This window comes from Nyctibius grandis, chromosome 25, assembly GCF_013368605.1.
Source record: "Nyctibius grandis isolate bNycGra1 chromosome 25, bNycGra1.pri, whole genome shotgun sequence".
Classification (NCBI taxonomy): domain Eukaryota; kingdom Metazoa; phylum Chordata; class Aves; order Nyctibiiformes; family Nyctibiidae; genus Nyctibius; species Nyctibius grandis.
The window spans coordinates 3,747,494-3,766,842 of NC_090682.1; the positions used below are offsets into that span (position 1 = coordinate 3,747,494).

General features: G+C 47.5%; 1 protein-coding gene across 5 annotated transcripts in view; it reads right to left on the bottom strand.

Annotated features, from left to right (window-relative positions):
• Nucleotides 1–19,349, bottom strand: part of GRAMD1B (GRAM domain containing 1B) — a 63,549-nt gene that overhangs the window by 8,576 nt on the left and 35,624 nt on the right. For 4 of the 5 annotated variants that reach the window (XR_011049735.1, XM_068418199.1, XM_068418198.1 and 1 more), the window contains 14 exons: nt 13,883–13,967; nt 12,890–12,993; nt 12,637–12,732; nt 12,104–12,184; nt 9,900–10,015; nt 9,253–9,409; nt 8,385–8,574; nt 7,861–8,004; nt 7,116–7,234; nt 6,267–6,409; nt 5,510–5,613; nt 4,888–5,091; nt 4,574–4,664; nt 2,660–2,767 (listed from right to left, as the gene is read on the bottom strand). Coding sequence is in view for 4 of the 5 variants with exons in the window: in XM_068418199.1 (XP_068274300.1) it covers nt 2,660–2,767; nt 4,574–4,664; nt 4,888–5,091; nt 5,510–5,613; nt 6,267–6,409; nt 7,116–7,234; nt 7,861–8,004; nt 8,385–8,574; nt 9,253–9,409; nt 9,900–10,015; nt 12,104–12,184; nt 12,637–12,732; nt 12,890–12,993; nt 13,883–13,967 (1,742 nt within the window). In the remaining variant the exon portion in view is untranslated. Of the gene's footprint in view, nt 1–2,659; nt 2,768–4,573; nt 4,665–4,887; nt 5,092–5,509; nt 5,614–6,266; nt 6,410–7,115; nt 7,235–7,860; nt 8,005–8,384; nt 8,575–9,252; nt 9,410–9,899; nt 10,016–12,103; nt 12,185–12,636; nt 12,733–12,889; nt 12,994–13,882; nt 13,968–15,625; nt 16,402–19,349 lie in introns of those variants that run through there. The other variant, XM_068418200.1, reaches the window with a different exon arrangement.

Here is a 19,349-nt window from a genome sequence, read left to right on the forward strand (position 1 = left end):
GGATAAAGCCCAGTCGAGCAGAGCCACGCGAGGACCATTATCAAGGCAGTTACTGCGGCGATTGGTGATGGCAGGAAGAAAGGCACAGCAGCAGCACCCCACTCTGCCCGTTTCTCCTGAGAGGTATGGCTCTTTACTTTTGCATGCCCCAGCTAAGATAGCAAAGTCCTTCTACTTTCTAAAATAGCTAAAACATCTTTCTTATTTTGTCTTCTGGTTACCTCTTTGGGCTCTACTACTTTCTAAGATAGCTAAAAGTCTTTCCTACTTCGTTTTCTGCTTACTTCTTCGGGCTCTCCTGGTTTCTAAGATAGCTAAAAGTCTGTCTTACTCTTCTGGTTACCTCTTTGGGCTCTACTACTTTCTAAGATAGCTAAAAAGTCTTTCCTACTTTGTCTTCTGCTTACCTCTTGGAAACCAGCAGAGCCCGCAGATAGCTAGAAGTCTGTCTTTGTCTTCTGCTTACCTCTTTGGGCTCTGCTACTTTCTAACATAGCTGAATCCCTCCCTTCAGGCTTCAGTAGAGATTTTCAAGCTTCCTTTATGGAAGTCCTTGTGTTAGTGAGAGCTCACCTGCAGCTAGAACTTACTTCTTGGGTAAGTTCCTCCTTTTCCCCTAGCAATGTAATGTAACAGTCTAACTTGTTCCCCTCTTACCTTAGCAAATGGGCAGAGTGGGGTGCTGCTGCCACACCTTCCAACTGCTGTGCTAATTGCCTTAATTACACTCCTTATGTTGCTCTGCTTGACTGGGATTTATCCTCACCTTGGCCTCTCCACCTCCTCACCAGGCTGACCACTGGCAGCTGCCTGAGGCCTGTCACATGGCCCTGAGTGGCAGCTCTGGGCAGCCAGTCCTGGTGATCCTCCCATCAGTGCCTTGAGTGCTTCCATCTGTCCTGCTCAGCTGGCTCCAGACCTGGAGATAAACAAAGACATGTTAATTAAGCATGACAATTAAAAGCCAACACCAATTAAAAAATGGACCCCACTCCCCCTGATCAATAATCCTAGTCTCTAATAAATAAGACTGCTTTCCTTGTCTAAGGGGAGAGGCTACATACTTAGGATGGGTACACTTATACACTGAGTTTGGGGGACTCCTGCCTGCCCCTGCCCACAGAGAACTTAAGTCTCAGTAGAACCAGAGATGGAAGATGTCTCCAGAGCCTCAAACAGATGCTTGTGAGCATGCCCAGCAGAGGGGTTCAGTCTACTTCCACAGCAGTCACACTTGCAACACAATGAAGTTACCTGGGTGGGGTGGGGGGGATAGAGCTACCCATGTAATTCCAGTACATGCACATTACAAGCAGCATATAAGTAAGTCTACACTTAAATACTATATTGTAGTGGTCCAAATACATACCAAGAGTGCTAGAGGAAGATAAAGCAGGCAGAACCACTGTAATGTATCTATCCATGGGAAAGTAGCAGAGCTATTAGGGGGAAAATAATAATTCCCTTCCCTAATGAGAAATGTGAAAGCCCATAACATGAGACAAATAATGCAAAGTCATCCTGAGGGTGCACACGGCTATGGATGCTTAGAGTCAAACCCAGCTTAACTTAGCAAGGGAATAACTGTGACTACACTAAAGTACAGCCAGAAGAGGACAAAAACACCTTAGCAAGGTGGACTCAGGATGTTCTTGACCTCAACCTCTGAAAACAGAGACTATTCAGGCAGGATACCAAGCACTTATGTACATAAAAAAGCATTTATCTAAAAATGCCAGAAGGAATTTAAAACACAGAATTACTGGCTATCATTATAAACAAACAACTATGGGATATCAGGTCACCACTGTAAATTCCATCTACAAAAAGGTGCTCTGGAGCACAGACTGGGAAATGCAGACTGGCATGTCTGCCTTTGACCCTAGACAAGATGGGGGGGTCTATATAATAAAGACTGATCCCAACAATAAGTTCAGTCTGGTTGGAGGCTGTCGGCGTGCTTGCTTTCTGCAAAAGAAAATGGGGAACTGCTGCCTTACAGCCTAGAGCTCTACACATCTCAGCACACACCAAGTGGACACTATACTGAAATAGGAAGCCCAAACAGCCTTGGACATGGTTCCACAGTACCAATTATTAAAGAAACCAAGTCAATCTGCATCACACTTCACTGCTTACCATCTAGTACCCCCAGGGAACACGTAGGTTGTTAAGGAGTGCACTGTGTCCTCCTGGTGATCTCTTCCTCCTGCGCTCTAACAACTTGCTGATATCTGGACCCAAACCTTTCAAAACACTTATCTAACAGTTGCCATCACATGTCAGGCCCAAATTCTCCTCTGAGTACACAGGGTTCTGTCTAAGACACTGCTTCTCATACAGAGGGAAGGTCAGCTATCAAGGTGACAAGCTTGGCCCAAGACTGCAAACCATGTATTTGTACAGCATCCTCCATTACATGGGATGCTGGGAAGATGCAGAGGTTGCCTTAACTCGCTGTCTTCTGCAATGTTCAGCAGTTTCAGATCTGAAAATGCTGATGGCCCTACAGCTTCAGCTAACTACCCCCTTACTTCTGTTTTACAAAAAAAATGAAGCCATCTACAAGAGAGCCCAGGGCTTTGGCATTCTGGGAAAGTCTCTAACAACCATAAGAAACATGTAAGAAGAGGCAAAGACAAAGCAGGTGTGACAGTACCTTTCTTGTAGCCGCAAGCCCTGCCACGCCGTGAGCGTCTGCGTAGTGTATTCCAACATCCAGAGCTTGTAGAACAGCATCATATTGAGAATGACCAGCAGCACCAGACTGGAAATAAAGAAAACAGTCGGTTAACGAGGAGCCCTTCATAGCCCACTGCCTGCCAATCACACCTGGGAAACGCCCAGGGCTTTAAGAAGGTGTCTGGGGCCCAGGTCCTCGCTGTATGTGAGTGGGAATTTAATCTGAGTAAGGGCCAGGGGATCAGAACCCAAAACTTCACCTTGTGGGAGAAATGTGTGAGCAAGGAGGACGGACAGACAGAGAGACAGGGATGACAGGATCAGACAGAACAGGTTGGATGAGTGGAAGTGTTGAATGCCGAGAAAGGGAAGGAAATGAGAGAGTAAAGAGGTAAAAAAAGAGAGAGACAGTACCTGAAACATATCCTAATGGGAGCAGGGAAGAGAAAAGACGGAGTAGCTGCAGGTTAGAAACAGACTGACACAACGGGAGAAACTGGGCTGGGCAGAGAAGGCTCATAGACAGTGCAGGAGATACATGGGGGAGGAGGGAAGAGAGGAACAGTGGGGAGAGAGGCAAGAAGGACAGACAAATAACCGTGTGCCTGCAATTCATGGTGAGATTCCCTCAACAAAAGCTGAGCTGTGTGTAGCGCTTGTGGACAAGCCCAAAGCGTGCCCGTGCAGGGCACTGCCTGACACCTAAGTGCACGTTGCAGCCTGCATGCACCCAGCCCTGCCCACTCCTACCGCCCCCGGCCGTGGGAACACCACAGCAGGCTTTGACAACTGTACCGCTCCTCTCCACCACGCACAGGCATTTCTGCTCCTCCTCTCAGCCACGCTCAGGGAAAAATAGATTCCAAAGTAACACGCTCGTGCCTGTCTCTGAATAGTGCAGCGATGTCGCTGGAAGAATGGCCCACTATCTCCCAGTTCAGTCAGGCAGCTGGCCACTGGCCAGAGAGTAGTCTGAAAGCATGCTGGACGGCTCTCTGACTGCTCTAAGCTAGTAGCCTGTCAGGAGAGGTTGTCATAAAGCTTTTGTGCTGAACTAGCAAAATCATGCCAAGCTCTGTTGCTTCCTGTGTTTCTATCCTTATTTTTTAGAAATCATCTCTAAACCATCCACCTTCCTTCCGAGATGGTACCTCACATCAAAAATTGCCACCCAGGACCAAACCCGAGTAGGTTTTGCCAGACCAGAGTAAAGAAGTAACCAACAGACTCCTTACATACACTGAGCCCAGCTGTGATAGCACTGTAACTCCCAGAGAGCTTTGCCTGGTCATCTTTCATGATAACAGCTAGTTTGTCAGCAGATTACATTAAATGACTTATTTTAAATTAAAAAAAAACCCCACAGTTTCTAGATGTCATTGAAAATAAACTGAAATAAAAAAGACACTTTCTACTTGTTGGATTTCTTCTCTTTTAAGCATTAACTCCTCTCTCCTTGCACAGCTGCCCCTTGCCCTGCTTGTCACTATCAATGTTGCCTGTGTCCCAGACAGTACAGCTGACCTGCATTTAGGACTCCCAGAAACATGCAGGTCTGCAAAGCCCATGTTTGGTTAAAACAAGGCCAAAACTGAGGGGAAAGGAGGGACTTTGATGAAATAAGATCCAGAACCTACAGAGCCAGATCAGCAGCCAGCCAAGTACTGGCAAAATCTGGGATCAAGGCAGACAAAACAGCTGATGGGGGAATATTTTAATTAATTCGTTTCTTCCTGTCATTGCTTTTCTCTCCTCTGTGCTGTGCAAAGTTTGGGATCAGAAAGGAGGATAAGAGGAAAAACTGGCACAGGGGAGCACAGAACGCCAGAAACAGGAAAGGAACAAAGTTGTTACAGGCTGACTGTGAAGGAAAGCAAAAAAAATCACTTACACAAAACTGATGACAAGGAGCAGCTTGGAGACACTCTGCAGGTGGAAGCCGCTGGGGCTCTCCTCGGGGATGTGCCGTGTCTGAGTGGAACCTGAGGAGATAGATGCGTTTAGGTTAGGAAACGCTGTCCGATGGGGAGGGCAACCCTTCTCCCTCTACCCACCCCTCCATCTCACTCAGTCATAAATGCATCCTCCCTGCCCTGGAAAGCCCTGGCTCCTCTTCCCCTTAGCCCTCCACGAGCAAAGCTCCAGTTTTTCTCCAGAGGTACCCAGCTCTCCATCCCCAAGCGTGAGGGGTCTGCAGTTCCTCACCTGCCACATGCTTGATTCGATGTGCAACCTCCTCATCCGTGGGGGTGGTGACGGGACTCAGCACCTCCTCCAGGTGTGGCACCCGCAGGTGGGCGTGGGCCCGTTTCCTCCGGCGCACAGTCGATTGCTTGCTCACCTTCTCTTTGGGGGATTGTCTGTGGACCTCAGCCAGGTACGTGCTCTCGGTTTTGGTCAGTTCACTCTCTGCAGAGACAGCAAGGGAAAGCAATTAATAGAAGTGGCACTGTCCTTGCAGAGATACAGACTTAGCCCCTAACGGCACAGCTGCTGGGCCAAAGAAGTTGGCAGGATCTAAGAGGCCCATGCCAGAGGACACACTACACATTCCTTACACCTTTTGCCAAACTCTGAGCCCAGACTGCCTGTGCTCCTGCCAGAGAGCAGGATTTGATGACCTGAGTAATTCCAGCCAGTGCTACCAATGCTGTGGTAATAACTTTGGCCGGCCCCTTTCATAAGCCGCCCCGAGGTCTGATCCCCAGCAGGCTGGCAGCAGGTATCACACAGCCCTGCAGCCCCCTTGCAGGGAGGCATGCACAAACTATGGAAGGTGTCCCTGTCTGTGGGTCATTACCACAGCTCCAGTCACTGCCACTCTTACCCAAATGACGGAAATAATCTTCTAGGCCACTCCAAAAATTCTTCTCAATGAAGGATTTCACCAGCCCCCAAGGCTGTTTCCTGTAACGCAGCTCTGTGGAAACCCTGTGTGGAGAAAGGAAAGTCATTGTCCCCATTTTGCTTCCTGGAGATGTCAATTCACAATCCTTTGTCAATGTAAATACGAGAAATAGCCATGCACACTTATTTCTGGAATGGTCTCAGCCCTTCGTGTTCCTCAAGGAGAAGCACTGCATGAAAAGTCCTTCCAAAGCAGTGGCAGGAAGGCCTCAAGAGAGCCCCCCAAGAGACCCTCAGCCGTGTGCCAGGCAGACATTTAGATTACTTATCAAACACAAAAGCCTAGAGCTTTGCCTGGTACCGAATTCCTCTGCTTGTTCCCCCAAGTGCATCTCAGAGGCACAGTCCCTGGAAGTATGTCCTGTTGCTTATCACATGTAGTTGTTGATTGTGTGTGACAGCCAGCCCTGCAAACCACTGCTCCCAAGAAGGGGGCAAGAAAAGTCTGTAAATGCTCTCCCTGGCCCAGCCGTAACTGCTCTGCATCGCGTCTATTGTTTGCTCAGTGTCACCACGGTAGGCAGCTGCCCCTACAGTAACTCTTTGTGATAAGAGTGTTCTGGCAACAGGACAAAGAAATAAAGCTAAGTTCTCCCCAACCCCTTCTAATACACCAAACAGCAGAACTCCCACCCAAAGGTGACTTTTTAAAGCTCTTTATCCCCCAAGAAGTGTACCTGAGTCGGCTTTTGTTTCTGGCAACACGAGTCAACGTGTAGCGGTTAATGGTGTAGAAATAATCATGGTAGGGGACGTCGTGAGTTAGCACCTCTGCATCTATGACATAGCACTCGCTTTCTTGGCTGGCTTTGTACATTGTCTGCATAAAAGACAGCATGCAAGGCAACTATTAGTCTGGTTAGAACACAGCTTTGATAGACTGGCACCTTCAGTAGCACTTCACAAAAACAGCTCTACCGTAGGTAAGAGACCACATCCATGCCCAAGCACCAGCTCTGCAATTCTTCTGTGAGCAGCTCACCTTTTAGGGAAGGCATACTCGAGGAAACCAAATGTTTCACTCAGATGTTTCCCAAGGGCATATTTCAAAAGAGGCATCCAGTTCCAGCAGCTCAACCTCCAGCATTTTGTACCACAGAGACACAGTTACGCACACTGCCGTGTGAGGACCAGTTCTTTGGGACCTTTGCAAGTGTCACCTCTTCTCATTAAACTGATGTCTGGCTTGTCAGGGAGCAACCTGATCTAAAATCAGAGGTGGCCCTGCTTTGAGCAGAGGTCCCTCCTAGCATAAATTATTCTGCAATTCTAAACTGTGCTGGCTTGTTTACAAACTCATCTGCTTTTGCTGGAAAATTTACGATCCTTTCTTGCAATCCAGTGCGAGCATAAGATTAGCTATTCACATTTGCAGTGATACTGGGTAGCAAGTTAATACAAGAAAAATGTGTGAAGGAAAATGGACAGGGAGAATGAAAACATGCAAAGCAGCATGCCCAAGACAAGAAAATAAATCACAGATCTGTTTATACAAAGCACTATACCCCTGCTCCCCTTTCACACACCTGCGTCTCAGTGACAGTGGCAGTTTTGGGGGCCAGAGGGTTGGTGAGGGTAATGGTATACAAGATCACTCTGGTCTGATTGCCATTTTCTTCCTTCTTCCAGGGATGAAAGATAATATCTGAAAGGACAAAACAATATTCCATTCACGTAACTGGAGAGGGATCTCAGATCAGTACCCTAGGGAAAGGCAGAATCATATAACAAAGCTCAGGACAGTATTTCTGTCCCTGGGAGAGCCTGGCTGCAGAAGCACTAGAGCTCAACTGAGTGTGGAATAAAGGTCTCCTGTGCTAAATGTGAATACTTTCCCCTCTTTCAAGTGCAGGGAAAGGGGGAGAGAGGCTGGGGACACATCTCCTTCAGCAAACCTACAGTTATAGGGAAAGGAGGACTACAGCATGCCACGGGACACTCTCTTTGCATCATCAACTGCACAGTCCGTGCCAGTGTCTGGTGGGGAGCGAGAAGAGCTTTTTCCTCACACTGTTAAGCCTTGAACACAGGATCAGGCCTTAGCTGGTGTTATAAAAGAGTCTGCTTCTTCCATAAACTTAGATCCAACTCTTAGAAAATAAAACTAGATAGCCAACCAAGGCTGGTTCTACTTTTGATTACTGTCAGTACAGACTACAGCTGTCCCAAGACCTGCTCAGAATATTACCCAATCCCTCTAACCTCCAAGGCATGTGCTGAGCAGGGAACGCAGCCTCCGCCAGTGACGGGCCTTTGCCACCAGCAGCTTACCTGAGAACCGGCGCTGTTCCATGAAGTCCCTCTGGAACTGGGAGTCCGTGAAAAGCAAGTCGTACAGTTTGTCCACGCTGAAGTTGAACACTTCATTCACATACTGACGGCCGTTCAGATCCTCATAAAAGGCTTGGACCTCCCCTGTGGGGAAACAGGCCCACAAGCCTCAGCCATGACCCTTTGTGCCAATATCAGAGGCTGTGCTTTCACAGTACCAGATCTTAGTATTTTACTTTGTGAAGAAGGAACCCAAAAGAGGTACTTCTAACCCTTTCCTCCACTGATCCCAGGGCAATAACTGGAATGTCAGAAGGGGTAATTAACTGACATAGGTTATTTTAGGGACATCCTTCCAAATACCCCACACATTCGCCTTCTGCTGCCCAGCATGGGAATTCTTTGCATTTTCTGAACTCTAAGGGTCCAGAGAAGGAATTCAACATTTGCCGCTCCAGTCCCTCACTAGAAAGGAAGGGAGGAGGCTGAAAACAACACCAATGGAACGGCCCTTCCCAACATACCTTCATCATGGGTCTCTGACGAGTCACTGAGCTCAGTGGGAATGTCTTCGTTGTCATTGAAGTCTAGGGAAGGGGAGTTCACAGGGCCAATGAGCTCTATCTTCTCTCCCATGATATTTGCAATGCCAAGGTCTTTTTCCACAGGACTCTCCGCCACTGCCTCCTCCTCTTCTGGTAGCACTCCATCAAACTGCAGCAAGGAGAGAGCATAATGAGGGCAAGATCAGCACCTGGAAACTGGGGGTTATTTCTGAAAACTTTGCATCCGTGGGCCAGTTTCCATACCTTTGAACATCTGGCCTTGACTTGTCTGGAAATTAAATAATATAGAGAGGAGGAAGGTTACCATACGGTGTTTGTAAAACATATTAGATCACCTCCTCTCACAGAACCACATACGGTTCAAGCTTGGGACACCACAAGGCGCTTGCTTTGATCAGACAAGCACACAAACAATACTGGTCTTGCCCCCAAACAAGCCCTGTACAGCTAGGAAAATCTGAGGTTATATCTAAACAAGGTCTGCTCTGCCCTACAGACTGTTTCCTAGGGAATAACTGAAGGCAGAGAAGAAATTATAACCCTTTTATCTCCAACACTCCTGATTTCTTTTCATCAAAAAGTATAGACAGGAAAATGCCCTTGTTGCCCAGAGCCCCAGAGTACTGGCTTTCAGGACAGGCACGCTTTGCTCACTTTTTCTTGGGCAAATGCCATGCTCACAGATATCACTGACTCGAGGACTGTGGTCAGCTGCAGTGGGAGAGGAGCTGCAGGGTAAAGAGTTACCTCCTGTATTCAAGGGCTACCAGCTGGATCCCAGAGAAAATGATTACTGCTGCCACCGCAACAGAGGGAAAACACTTACCGAGGCTGGCGCTTCACTGCTTCCCGTAGATGTCAGTGTGCTGGCAGTGACAGATTTCTTTGGCAGCTGAGGGCTAGCTTCTGGCTTGGCCTCCATGCTGCTTTTTGAGGAGCTGTCATTGACTTCATTCTCTTCCACGGGGATTTCTTCACAGTAGCTGAGACGCCACAGAGAACAGAGGTTTTTATGTTTACACCTCTCAGTACAGCTACAACTGGACACACAGAGCAAGTAAGAATACTTCTATGAAGTTTCCAGTCTGGCTGGAAGCAGAAATGGCTCAGTGCAGGGAAGACCAAGCCCAAACTTTTCAAGTGTTTATACACGAGACTAACAAGCATCAGCACTTTCTGACCATGTAACACGCTGACTGGCCTTGTGACTGGGATGCTTTGGCATCTACAGAATTGCTCATCTAGCTCAGCAAGTAGAGACGCTGGCATTTCAGCCCCTATCGACTTCCATGAGGCAATGGTACACTTTCATCTTTTTAGACATTACACATTTAAGGGCAAACATTCGGGCAGAACCCAGAATTCTCTCACCAGGGACAAACAGCAGTTTGAGGTATGCAATATATCAGGACTCCTGCTCTCCTGAGGCCATCTTTTCTTCATCACAGGCAGATTTTACTCCTCCTCACTCACCCCATTGTGTTGAAGTCATCATCAGGAGGCACATAGTCTTCATCATCACTGGTCAGACCCAGCTCGTTCCCGTAACACTGGTGGACAAAGTGCCAGAGCTCCTTTGGACAGAGAGGCTAAAAGAGGGAACAGAGAACAGCATACATTTTCACCTGAGAATACTAAAATACAATGAATTTTTTTAACTACCATAGTCAGGAGTATTACATTCATTGCCCCCAAAGGAGAAGTGAGAGATTCTGACACAGCTCCTGATGGCAGGTGAGAGCCTTCTGACTGGATCACCTCTTCCAGTGATGGTACAAAGTGGGTTGTGTGTCACTGGCAGGCTGGCCCAGCTCCATGCTGGCTACGGGCTGCAGGCATATGTATCCGTATATTGTTAGGCCTAGTTGGCTTAGAAATTGCCCCCATCAAGCAATAAGATGCCCTTTCACCAAGTAAGCCTTCACCGTCAGCCCAGGTTCTGTCCTAAAATTCAACTTTGTTATTTTTCCATGCCACAATCTGGTGTTACTTAAGACCATCAGAAAGCCAACACGAGGCTACGCCCAGAGCAGCACCCAAAATGAGATTTCCCACTACTACAATGTAACAACATAAGCAGTAAACCTGCACTGCCCTCCACACATCTTCCCCACTTCTGCTGTGCCTCCATTTAATGTCTCCTACTACACCAAACCCCAACACCTTATGAGGTTTTTTCCCCTCCAAGTTTGTTTAAATTAAAGCTGCCTAAAGAATTACAGTTGCAGGGAAAATTATCTAAATCAGCAACAAAGAAAAACATTTCCTGTTGCAGTTTCAAATCAAAAAGAGTTTGTCTCACTAGATGCTATTGTGAAAAGCTTGTACATACTTCCAGTTAAAAAGAGAAAATTAATTATCAAGACCATTCACAAAAACTCAGCTTTTTAGGGATGCAGGTCAGTTGATCACCATATGACTGAGTTCAGAGGTTCTTAAGAAATGGGGCAGGAGAACTTGTGATTTAAATATGTGGCACACGGATGAAAGGGGATAGATTTTTACCCATGAGAAATTTACGACCCATGACAAAGATTTCTTGGTAATGAGGGAAGACAAATCTAGTGAACTTTTTCTGAGTTGCTGGCTTGAACTTCTTCCCATAGTTACTGCATGGGATGAAGCAGGAAATTTTTAATCTAGCTCCCAAAATTAGCAATGAAAAGCATGGGGAAAAAAACTAATGAGAAACTTGTATCCAGAAAAATGTCTTAACTCTGTTTCACCTTCTTCCCACATGCATTCTAATTCACACGTCTTATCAGGAACAACAGGCTAGGCTCTTTCTCCCTCTCTCCTGCCAGGCATGGATCCCTGGAAGTGTTTCCTGCCTTTATCACTCCACGCCTCAGTTCCCGTTTGTTTTGACCTTGAAACCAAGGGCACTGAATTTTGTTAGGCACTTCAAAAAGCTGATCAAATTACAGCATATGGTCGCAACACAAGCTGCCCAATGCAAAGCGATCCTTTTGCATACTAAGTACTACACTGATTTTCAGGACAGGGTATTCTGGGTGCTTCATTACTTAAGCCATCCAGTATGGTATGAACTCAAGCTGGTAGCGCTGTAAGATCAGTTCATGAGTCTTATTCCCGCAGTAAGGCCAGAAATACTCAATGGACTGTGGAACAGATGCTCAGATCAAATACAGGATACATGGGGCCTCCGGCATAGCAGGTGCACATCCCTGCTTTGTTTTAAAATGCAACCCACTGAGCCCTTGCCCAGTGCACCCCGTACCCACCATTGTTCTCGTTTGGTTTTGGGGTGCCCTGAACACACGCTTTCTGGAACTCCACACTTCTGAAGCACAGGCTTACTAAGAGCTTTGCCTGCGCAGTGAGCTCTTTTCTGTTGCATTTTGAACTGCTTTCTTCTGGGCTGTTTCACTTGAATTATGGACTTCAAAAAAACTCCTTCCCGAGATGCATGCTTCCACACCTCAGCAGAGGCAAACTGGCATCTACTGTGGGTACGAGACATGTCTGTACACAGACAGAATTCCAAGCAAAAAGAGAGAATTGCACCTGCAGTTATGTACCTGCTCTGCCTAAACACGTGCTTACTGTCCCTGCGTCTTTTTATGCATATACATTAGTCACAGGTATTATGCTTCTGCATATATTCATCCCCTCCCTTTCATCCCACCCCAACATTGAGGTGCTGGTCTCTGTACCTTGTCAAGGAGAGCATTCTGCCAGAGTCTGAACATCATCATGTACGTCCTGTCTCGAGCCCCAAAGGAAGTAAAAAAGTGCTGAATGGGAAGAAATTGAGAGAAAAATCAGTTCAGAAAAGGCCCAAAAAAAGGGAAGAAGAAGAGACAAGCCTGTTTGGATCACTTTCCGAGCAAGCCATACAGCAGAGCTGCTCAGTTCTTGGGCACAGACTGAAGCTCACAGAGGCCTCACAGAGAGGCTGGGTGCCTCTCACCCAAGGGAGCAAGTCGGAGCACAGAAACAGCTCTGTTAGAGATGTGCAACCCAGATCTTCTACCTGGCCCCCCAGCCCACATACAAGCTACGTGTGTTCCAGACTCAGCCCGAGGTCTACAGAAGCTCTGCACCCAGCCCTTTTCCCTTGGTGCCTCCTCCCAGGCCCCAGGTAGCACAAGCAGTCAGTTTGGAAAAATCCCGCAACACACTTATATTCCCCAGCCCCTGTCAGCCATAAGGGGTAGCCCCAGAGGTGGAGGCTTCAAGGATGTACCTTTTCAGTGTCAGTGCAAACTTGGATGGCATTAGGAATGAGCCGTGCTGTTTTTTCCTTGGTCATCGAGCAGATATCCTTCAAGCGAACTGTCAGCTACAGTCAGAGCCATGCAGAAAGGGGAAGGCAGAAAAAGAACACAGGTGAAGAGAGACACTGATGAGAAAGACAACAGAAAGAGTGCTTTTAAAGCAATGTCAGCAAATATGCTGACGTAAAATACATGCTCAATGTGGCAGTTTGACAGCCTTACCAGTGTCTCCCAGCGGAAGATGTTGCTGTAAAAGCAGATCCAGTTTTCAGAGAGGTAGAGGCGGCCCTGCAGGAGAATGTCTCTTTGTAGCGCACATGAGTAATCTGTGGGTGGACAACAGATGATAATTTAGGAGCACCAAAACCAGAAGACAGGACAGCCTAATGGTGAGGATAAGCAGCATCAAGAGAAGCAGCTACTCAACACAACCCTGCAGAAAGTCAAAGGCAGAGCCAGGAGGAACTGAGCCACAGCTGCTGCTCTGTTCACTACGTTATGATTCCTCCCAAGGGCACGTCACAAACAATTTCTCTTACTGACTAATGACCTTGCCTTATTAGCTAGTCATTCTGTAGCATCCCATGTACTGTTCCCAGATTTTAATCGGTCTTTTCCTTTTCGGCTTCTAGTGCCATTGTTCATTTATCTCTCAGTTTAAGTGTCCTAAACAATTTCTGTTCCACTGCTAAGATGTGCATCTTTCAATAGTACGAGACACAGTATGAGACACCAGTTACATAAGATAAAAGAACAGATACAACGTAAGTGGCAGTCGCTAATCAGCTACAAGGCCAAAGCCAAAATGGGTATGGGAAGGGCAGTCACGTGTGAGTAGGGAGTATCGGGGATGTTAGAAAAAAGGGAAGCTCCGTGGTATGCGTGTTGAGACACGCAACCCTGACCAAATGAGGAAAGAACTCAAACACTAACACACTGTCAGGTTTGGGGAGCACTGTGGAGGAAAACATGCTCCTCAAATCATGAGGGAACAGAGCTGTAGCTGATACAAATCTGCATTGCTCTCCCCAAAATGAATGAAACCCATTAGAAATGGTGAGGAAGGGTTCTGTCTGTGCACAAGACAGACACAATGGGCTTGTTCCTTGGTGGCAATCTCTCTGAAGAAGAAAAAGATGTGTGCACGTGTGCTGGATTTCCTCCCCACACCATGGACCAGCTCAACAGAGCACTACACGAAGAGGCTGACCTTACCTACGATGAGGCGCTCCGTGTCAGGAAGCTGTTTGAAGAGTTTCCTGAAATCTTCATTCCGTTGTTTGTACGTTGGACTCAACACCTGCAAATAACAGAGTGCCTGTTAAAGAGAGGGGCAGGCATGAGTACAGAGAAACGGAGTGGGAAAACAGGAACACCTCGGTAAGGAGGAGGGGGATCAGATGCACTTACAAAGCATGAGGCTAGGAGCTCCCATCACAGCAGACACACAGACAGGAGGATTTGGGATTTAGTGCATTAAGTGAGAAGAAGAGGAGAACCTGACTTGGAAGAGCAAGTGCAGAGTAGAAGGGCTATACCAATATCTGCTAGGTAGCAAAACTGCATGGAAGCTGTGGCTGCAGGAGAACTCTCTTTTCCTGCAATCCCAGACAGTACAAGGTATGACCCATGCTCTGTTTGCAATGCATCAGTTAGCTGCCAATCCCCAGCTCTCCCAGAACAGCACAGCAACCCCAGAAAATAGGCGCTCCGGTACAGCTGTAGCCCTGCCAGAGGAACTTGAACGATCACTGCCATCAAGAGCTCAGGAATAATGTGGTCATCCCCTTTCCTCTCCCCACCAAGTGCTCCACCTGGCAGTCAGCAAACACACAACTACCCAGTGGTATGTGTGGGGCTCAGAAGAGGCTCTTACAGTGACTCAAACGCTGCTTTTGTGCTGATTCTGCAGATGCTTGGCCTCATGGAAGGCCTCAGAGAAAACGGTGCTCTTTGCTGGAGGGAGACCAGGAGCTGGCTTCTCGCTGGTGTTTACTAAACCATAACGTGACTGTCCACATTAGACCACCTCCTACACACCACGCCCACGCTGACAGCTGCTCATAATAGCCAGAACATCTTCTGAAGGCAGAGGTGACTGAAGCAGAGGCAGGTGCAAATTCAAGAGGGCCGTATCTCCCATCTAATCCATCATGTTCTTTCTCCCACAAATGTAGGGAAGGCGAAGCAACATGAGGTACAACCTCTTCCCTCCCTATCTCCATTTCCTCTCAACAGCCCTCTCCCCTCTCTTCCAACTGCGCAATACAACTCTCCCAAAGCAGAAAGGGGGACACACATCAGTGTCTCTCAGCAAGGGCCCCAAAAATCAAAGTGATTATAGAAAGTAGCTTCTGTTTGAGAAGTGGTGGTGGTGGGGTCACAAGGGTGGGAGGAATATGAACGTTATTTAGCACTAGCCTTACAAAATTGTCAAATGCTGTCAAATCAAAAAAGGAAACACAGACACTCCCCCTCAGAAAAAAAAAAGCATTCCCTCTTCCTCACACCAATTCAATGAACAAGAAACAATATTTTTTAACATCAACTCAGCACGTCAGATATTTGCTCCAGTCCTGCAGGCCCAAAGGAAAGCATCTTACTTCTGAATAAAATCTACTAACCAGCAGATAACAGAAATATGAATTTTACTTACCAAACTTCTAGCCTGAACATCTGGAAAAGATATTGGCCAGAGATGGGCTCCAGCAAGAGCCCATTCCCAAGATTTCCTGGGACAAGCAGACAGGATGGGAAAGGAGGGGGGAATAGAGATTATAATTTGAGCTTTGGGTTCAGTGCATTACAGCAACCCAATTTAGCAGTACAGTTTCCACGTGGAGGGGCACTCCCCTCCCTCCCCGACAGTAAGGGATGTTCTGACCTGTCTAAAAGCTGTACCACTACAGACGCTTCTGCGTAGCACCATGACAAACAGTTCAGTTTAGAGACACTCACAGCTGGAATTTCATCTGATCCACGGCTGACGTTTTCTTGCGGTAAGTCGGCAAGCCCCTCCAGGTCGCACAGCAGACATGGCAGCTCTTGATCCAGCACAAGACCCCAGAGAGCCCCGCACTCCAGCAAGGCATCCATAGCGTTCCCTCAGCACTTGCACAGCTCCTCTTGTTCTCAGTCAAACTCTGCTTTTCCTGTTCCTGCTGTCACCGCTTCTTGTTTAGATTCAAAGTCGAAAGAGATACAGCAGTTTGGCAGGAGTTTACGTGCCTTCCCCTACTTTCCTGCTCACATTCAGGTCGTCTGCCCTAGCAGCCTCTGTAGATCTGAGAGAGGATTTGCCCTCCAGAGGACTTTGAAAAAGTGGCTCATTAGGGTCAGCCTGCTGGCGGGCAACCTTTGTGCTCTTCGGCTCCAGCCTCACCAGCTTCTTGCAGTGGGCATCCCTTAAAGAAGCACTGCAAAAGTACCGACAGCCTGAGCAGTCCCAGGCAGGTCCGTGCAAGGCATCTGCAACTCCCGACCGAGGCCCGACGCCCAGGACTGCCAGAGCTCGCAACTGAAATAGCTCCAACCACCAGGACCCCACCGGACCAGCTGTAATTCACAGATCTAGCCGCGGTTTCCAGAACTGAACAAGACGGTAAACAGCTCAGAAACTTCAGTTGTTTTTTTTTTCCCCCTTTGAAATCAGAAAAGCAGTTCTTATTCCTTCAGCGCCTGCCTCAGGCTCTTCTCTCTAGTCCCTCTCTGCTCTGAAAGGCAGCTTCAGTCTTTGTTAACGTTTCTCATGGAAGGAGCGGGTGGGGAAGATACCAAAATGTCTCGCACATGCTTTAAGTTACTGTAGCTGGGTAATTCTGTCGGCCAATGCCCTGCAGTAACCCAGGCTCAGCCCTGCCTCCCAGCAGATGTTTCCTGTAATGGAAAGTTGCTGGACAGAGTGTGTTGGGGGAGGCGCGAGGGGAGTAAGGAGAGACCAGTCTGAAGAATATAGCTCTGAGAAATCAGCCACGTGAGACCCACACAGTTAGATATCTTAAGGGCTCCGCTACTCCTGTATGTATCTCTAAGCCCCCTCAAAAAGCACAGATCTTTCTAGGTTTCATTCATTAGTCAGGTCACTTCGGAAATGAAGGGCAAGGGCTTCCTTCAGGCTCCAGCAAAGAACTCCCTGCAGGTCCCACGAAGATTGCTTGGGAGTGCTGGAACTCCCTGTATCCCTCTGCCCTTAGTCCCCATCTCTCCACCTCTCTGCCCAAGTGCAGAAATGCACAGGTACATGTCCATACCACACCACCAGTGCTGCTCAGCCATGACGCTGAGTCTGTGGAAACAAATATACTGAAGTAAAATCCTCATTCTTCCTAACAAACTGGCCACACAAATCTCAAAAAAACAAAACCAAAAAAAACCCCAACCAAGCAACTAACCAAGTCAGTAGCCTCTGCAAAGCCGCTGTTTCATTCCAGGGCCAGGGACTGCAGGTTGCTCACTGACAGGAAGGACTTGACAAGCGCTCTGTCTGCTCAGATGCACCACAAAAGCACCACAAAAGCATTGCTGGTGCTAGACAGCACACAGGTCTCTGTTTAGCCCTGCTAGAAGGTAGCAGTACATCCATCTGCCACCCCAAGACAAGGGGACAATAAACAAACTTTCTGTAGCCTGGGAAGGACAAAGAATTAGATTACAGACATCTGTGAGGTACCTGCATTGCTTTACTGAATGGCCCTCTGCTGCAAACTGCTTATGGGATTACTTCCAAAAAAAAAACCCACCAAGATGCTTCTGCCTGCACACCCACCCACCTCCCTTTGCAGAGATGAACAGCACAAGTGATCAAAGAGCTAACCCGGAGGTGGAGACAGCAAACATTAACTCTACCGCAAACAGAGAGAGATGGGACAGGATGGCACCGCGAAGGGTGGAGAGAAGAGGCTCGGTGGGGGAAATGGGGAGAAAAGGGTGACTCCCCATGGTAGGATCTCCCTGTTAATACACAAACAAACCCTCTGAGAGGAAATCAAAGCAACTGTTGCTGGGGGATGGGACAGGACAAGGAAGTCAGACAATACAAGAACTGAGAAAGGTATAGTCTTGTACAGCACACGGCACAGAAAACAGGTGAGGAGGAGAGATGGCAATGGCAAGAGGCAGAGAGAAAAGGGGGAAGGAAAATCTTATCCAATTTGCATGGCTGATGGACTTGCTCTTAACTCTTTAGGGAAGATTTACGTTGCTTCTGGACAGAACCGGAAAACTCCTGGAAAAGAACAGAATACATTCCCTGCTTGCATGGGAGAGTTTAGACCCCACTGACAGCAGGACTGCTATGCTGATTAATGCCAGCAAAGAAACTAGACACCTGTCCCACAGCATTTCTTCCTAACCCAGTCTGGTCTCTCAGGTTTTTTTCCTCTTTCTTTTTTTTTTCCTCTTAAAAGTGAACAAACAGCAAAGGAAGAAGCTTCAAAGTAATCACTGGCCATTTGGGGTGGAAAGTGGATTTGAATTCATCATCACATGAGCTTGCACCAAAAGCTCACTTCTAATTTAGTGCCTCTACGCTACAGTAACTGTGCCAGGCCTGGTAATCCACACATCTAAAATCATGGAAAACCTGAAGGGAATTGCCTATGAAAAATACGTGCAAGACATTGCTCCACAAATAGTTTGACAAAATGGTAACTGGAACTTAAAAGATGATTGCACTGATTTACAGAGAAAAAGGCTGTTTGTTCAGCACCTCATCATCGGGCCTGGATTTCTGCAACAAACCCCAGTTACATGATTGCTGTCGCTGAGTCAGACTCGGGCTGCCACCCATTGGAAAGCTGTTTCTGATGTTTTCCCTAAAATGATGCATAATTTCTCTCTCTTTGTCTTTATAGGGAACATGTTACTCTTTCCAACAGCTGAGTTTCCCCCTCCACTCTGGCATCTATGAGGTCTTCAAGAGGGTACTGCAAGAAAAAAAGACAGCACACCGAGACCAGCAAAGGCTGATTTCTCATAGTGTTCAGTCTTGTGATCGCTTGACGTTGATCTTAAGAAGCTGCAAGTGCTACTCAAAGGTCTCCTCAAAGAAAGGCCCCTCACAGCACCATAGTCCACCACGGATTCTCAGCCACCTCCTGACTCCTAGTGCACAGGCTTTTGCTGCAGTTCTCCCAAAGGAAAACCTAGACCTCTCTCCTTTACATGGCTACCTACTCGCACTCGACTGGGTTTCTTTTTGAGACTTTCACCTCCTGCAAGCCAGGCTGAAAGCTGCCCTGCGTGCCCAGCGTTTGTTTGCAGAGCTGCAGGTGCAGGGCTCCTGTCCCACTCTGTGCACTTCTCAGTGCAGACTTTGCTCTCCCAAAGACAAGTGGGGAGAACTGCGCTCCTGTTGGTATTTTCAGACTTACTAGGACAGCAAATGTTTCTAGCAGTATTTAAGAACATCTGAAAGAGACAATTAGTGTCTTTTCACTGCACACTTGCTAGGCTCAGTGCCTCAACTGTACACTGACCTCAAGACACAAAAACTGAGAGCTCTTCCATGCTCAGAAATGAGGCCCTTCACCCAAAGCCCAGAGAGAAGGAGAAGAACAAAGGAGACAGCTTTTACCCTTGGCAGCAAAATAAATCCAGTTTGTCTCTAATTTTAATGACATCTGCTGGGTGATAAGTTCATTCTACCAACTTGTCGAGTTCCTGCCACCCCCAAGGCAGTGCG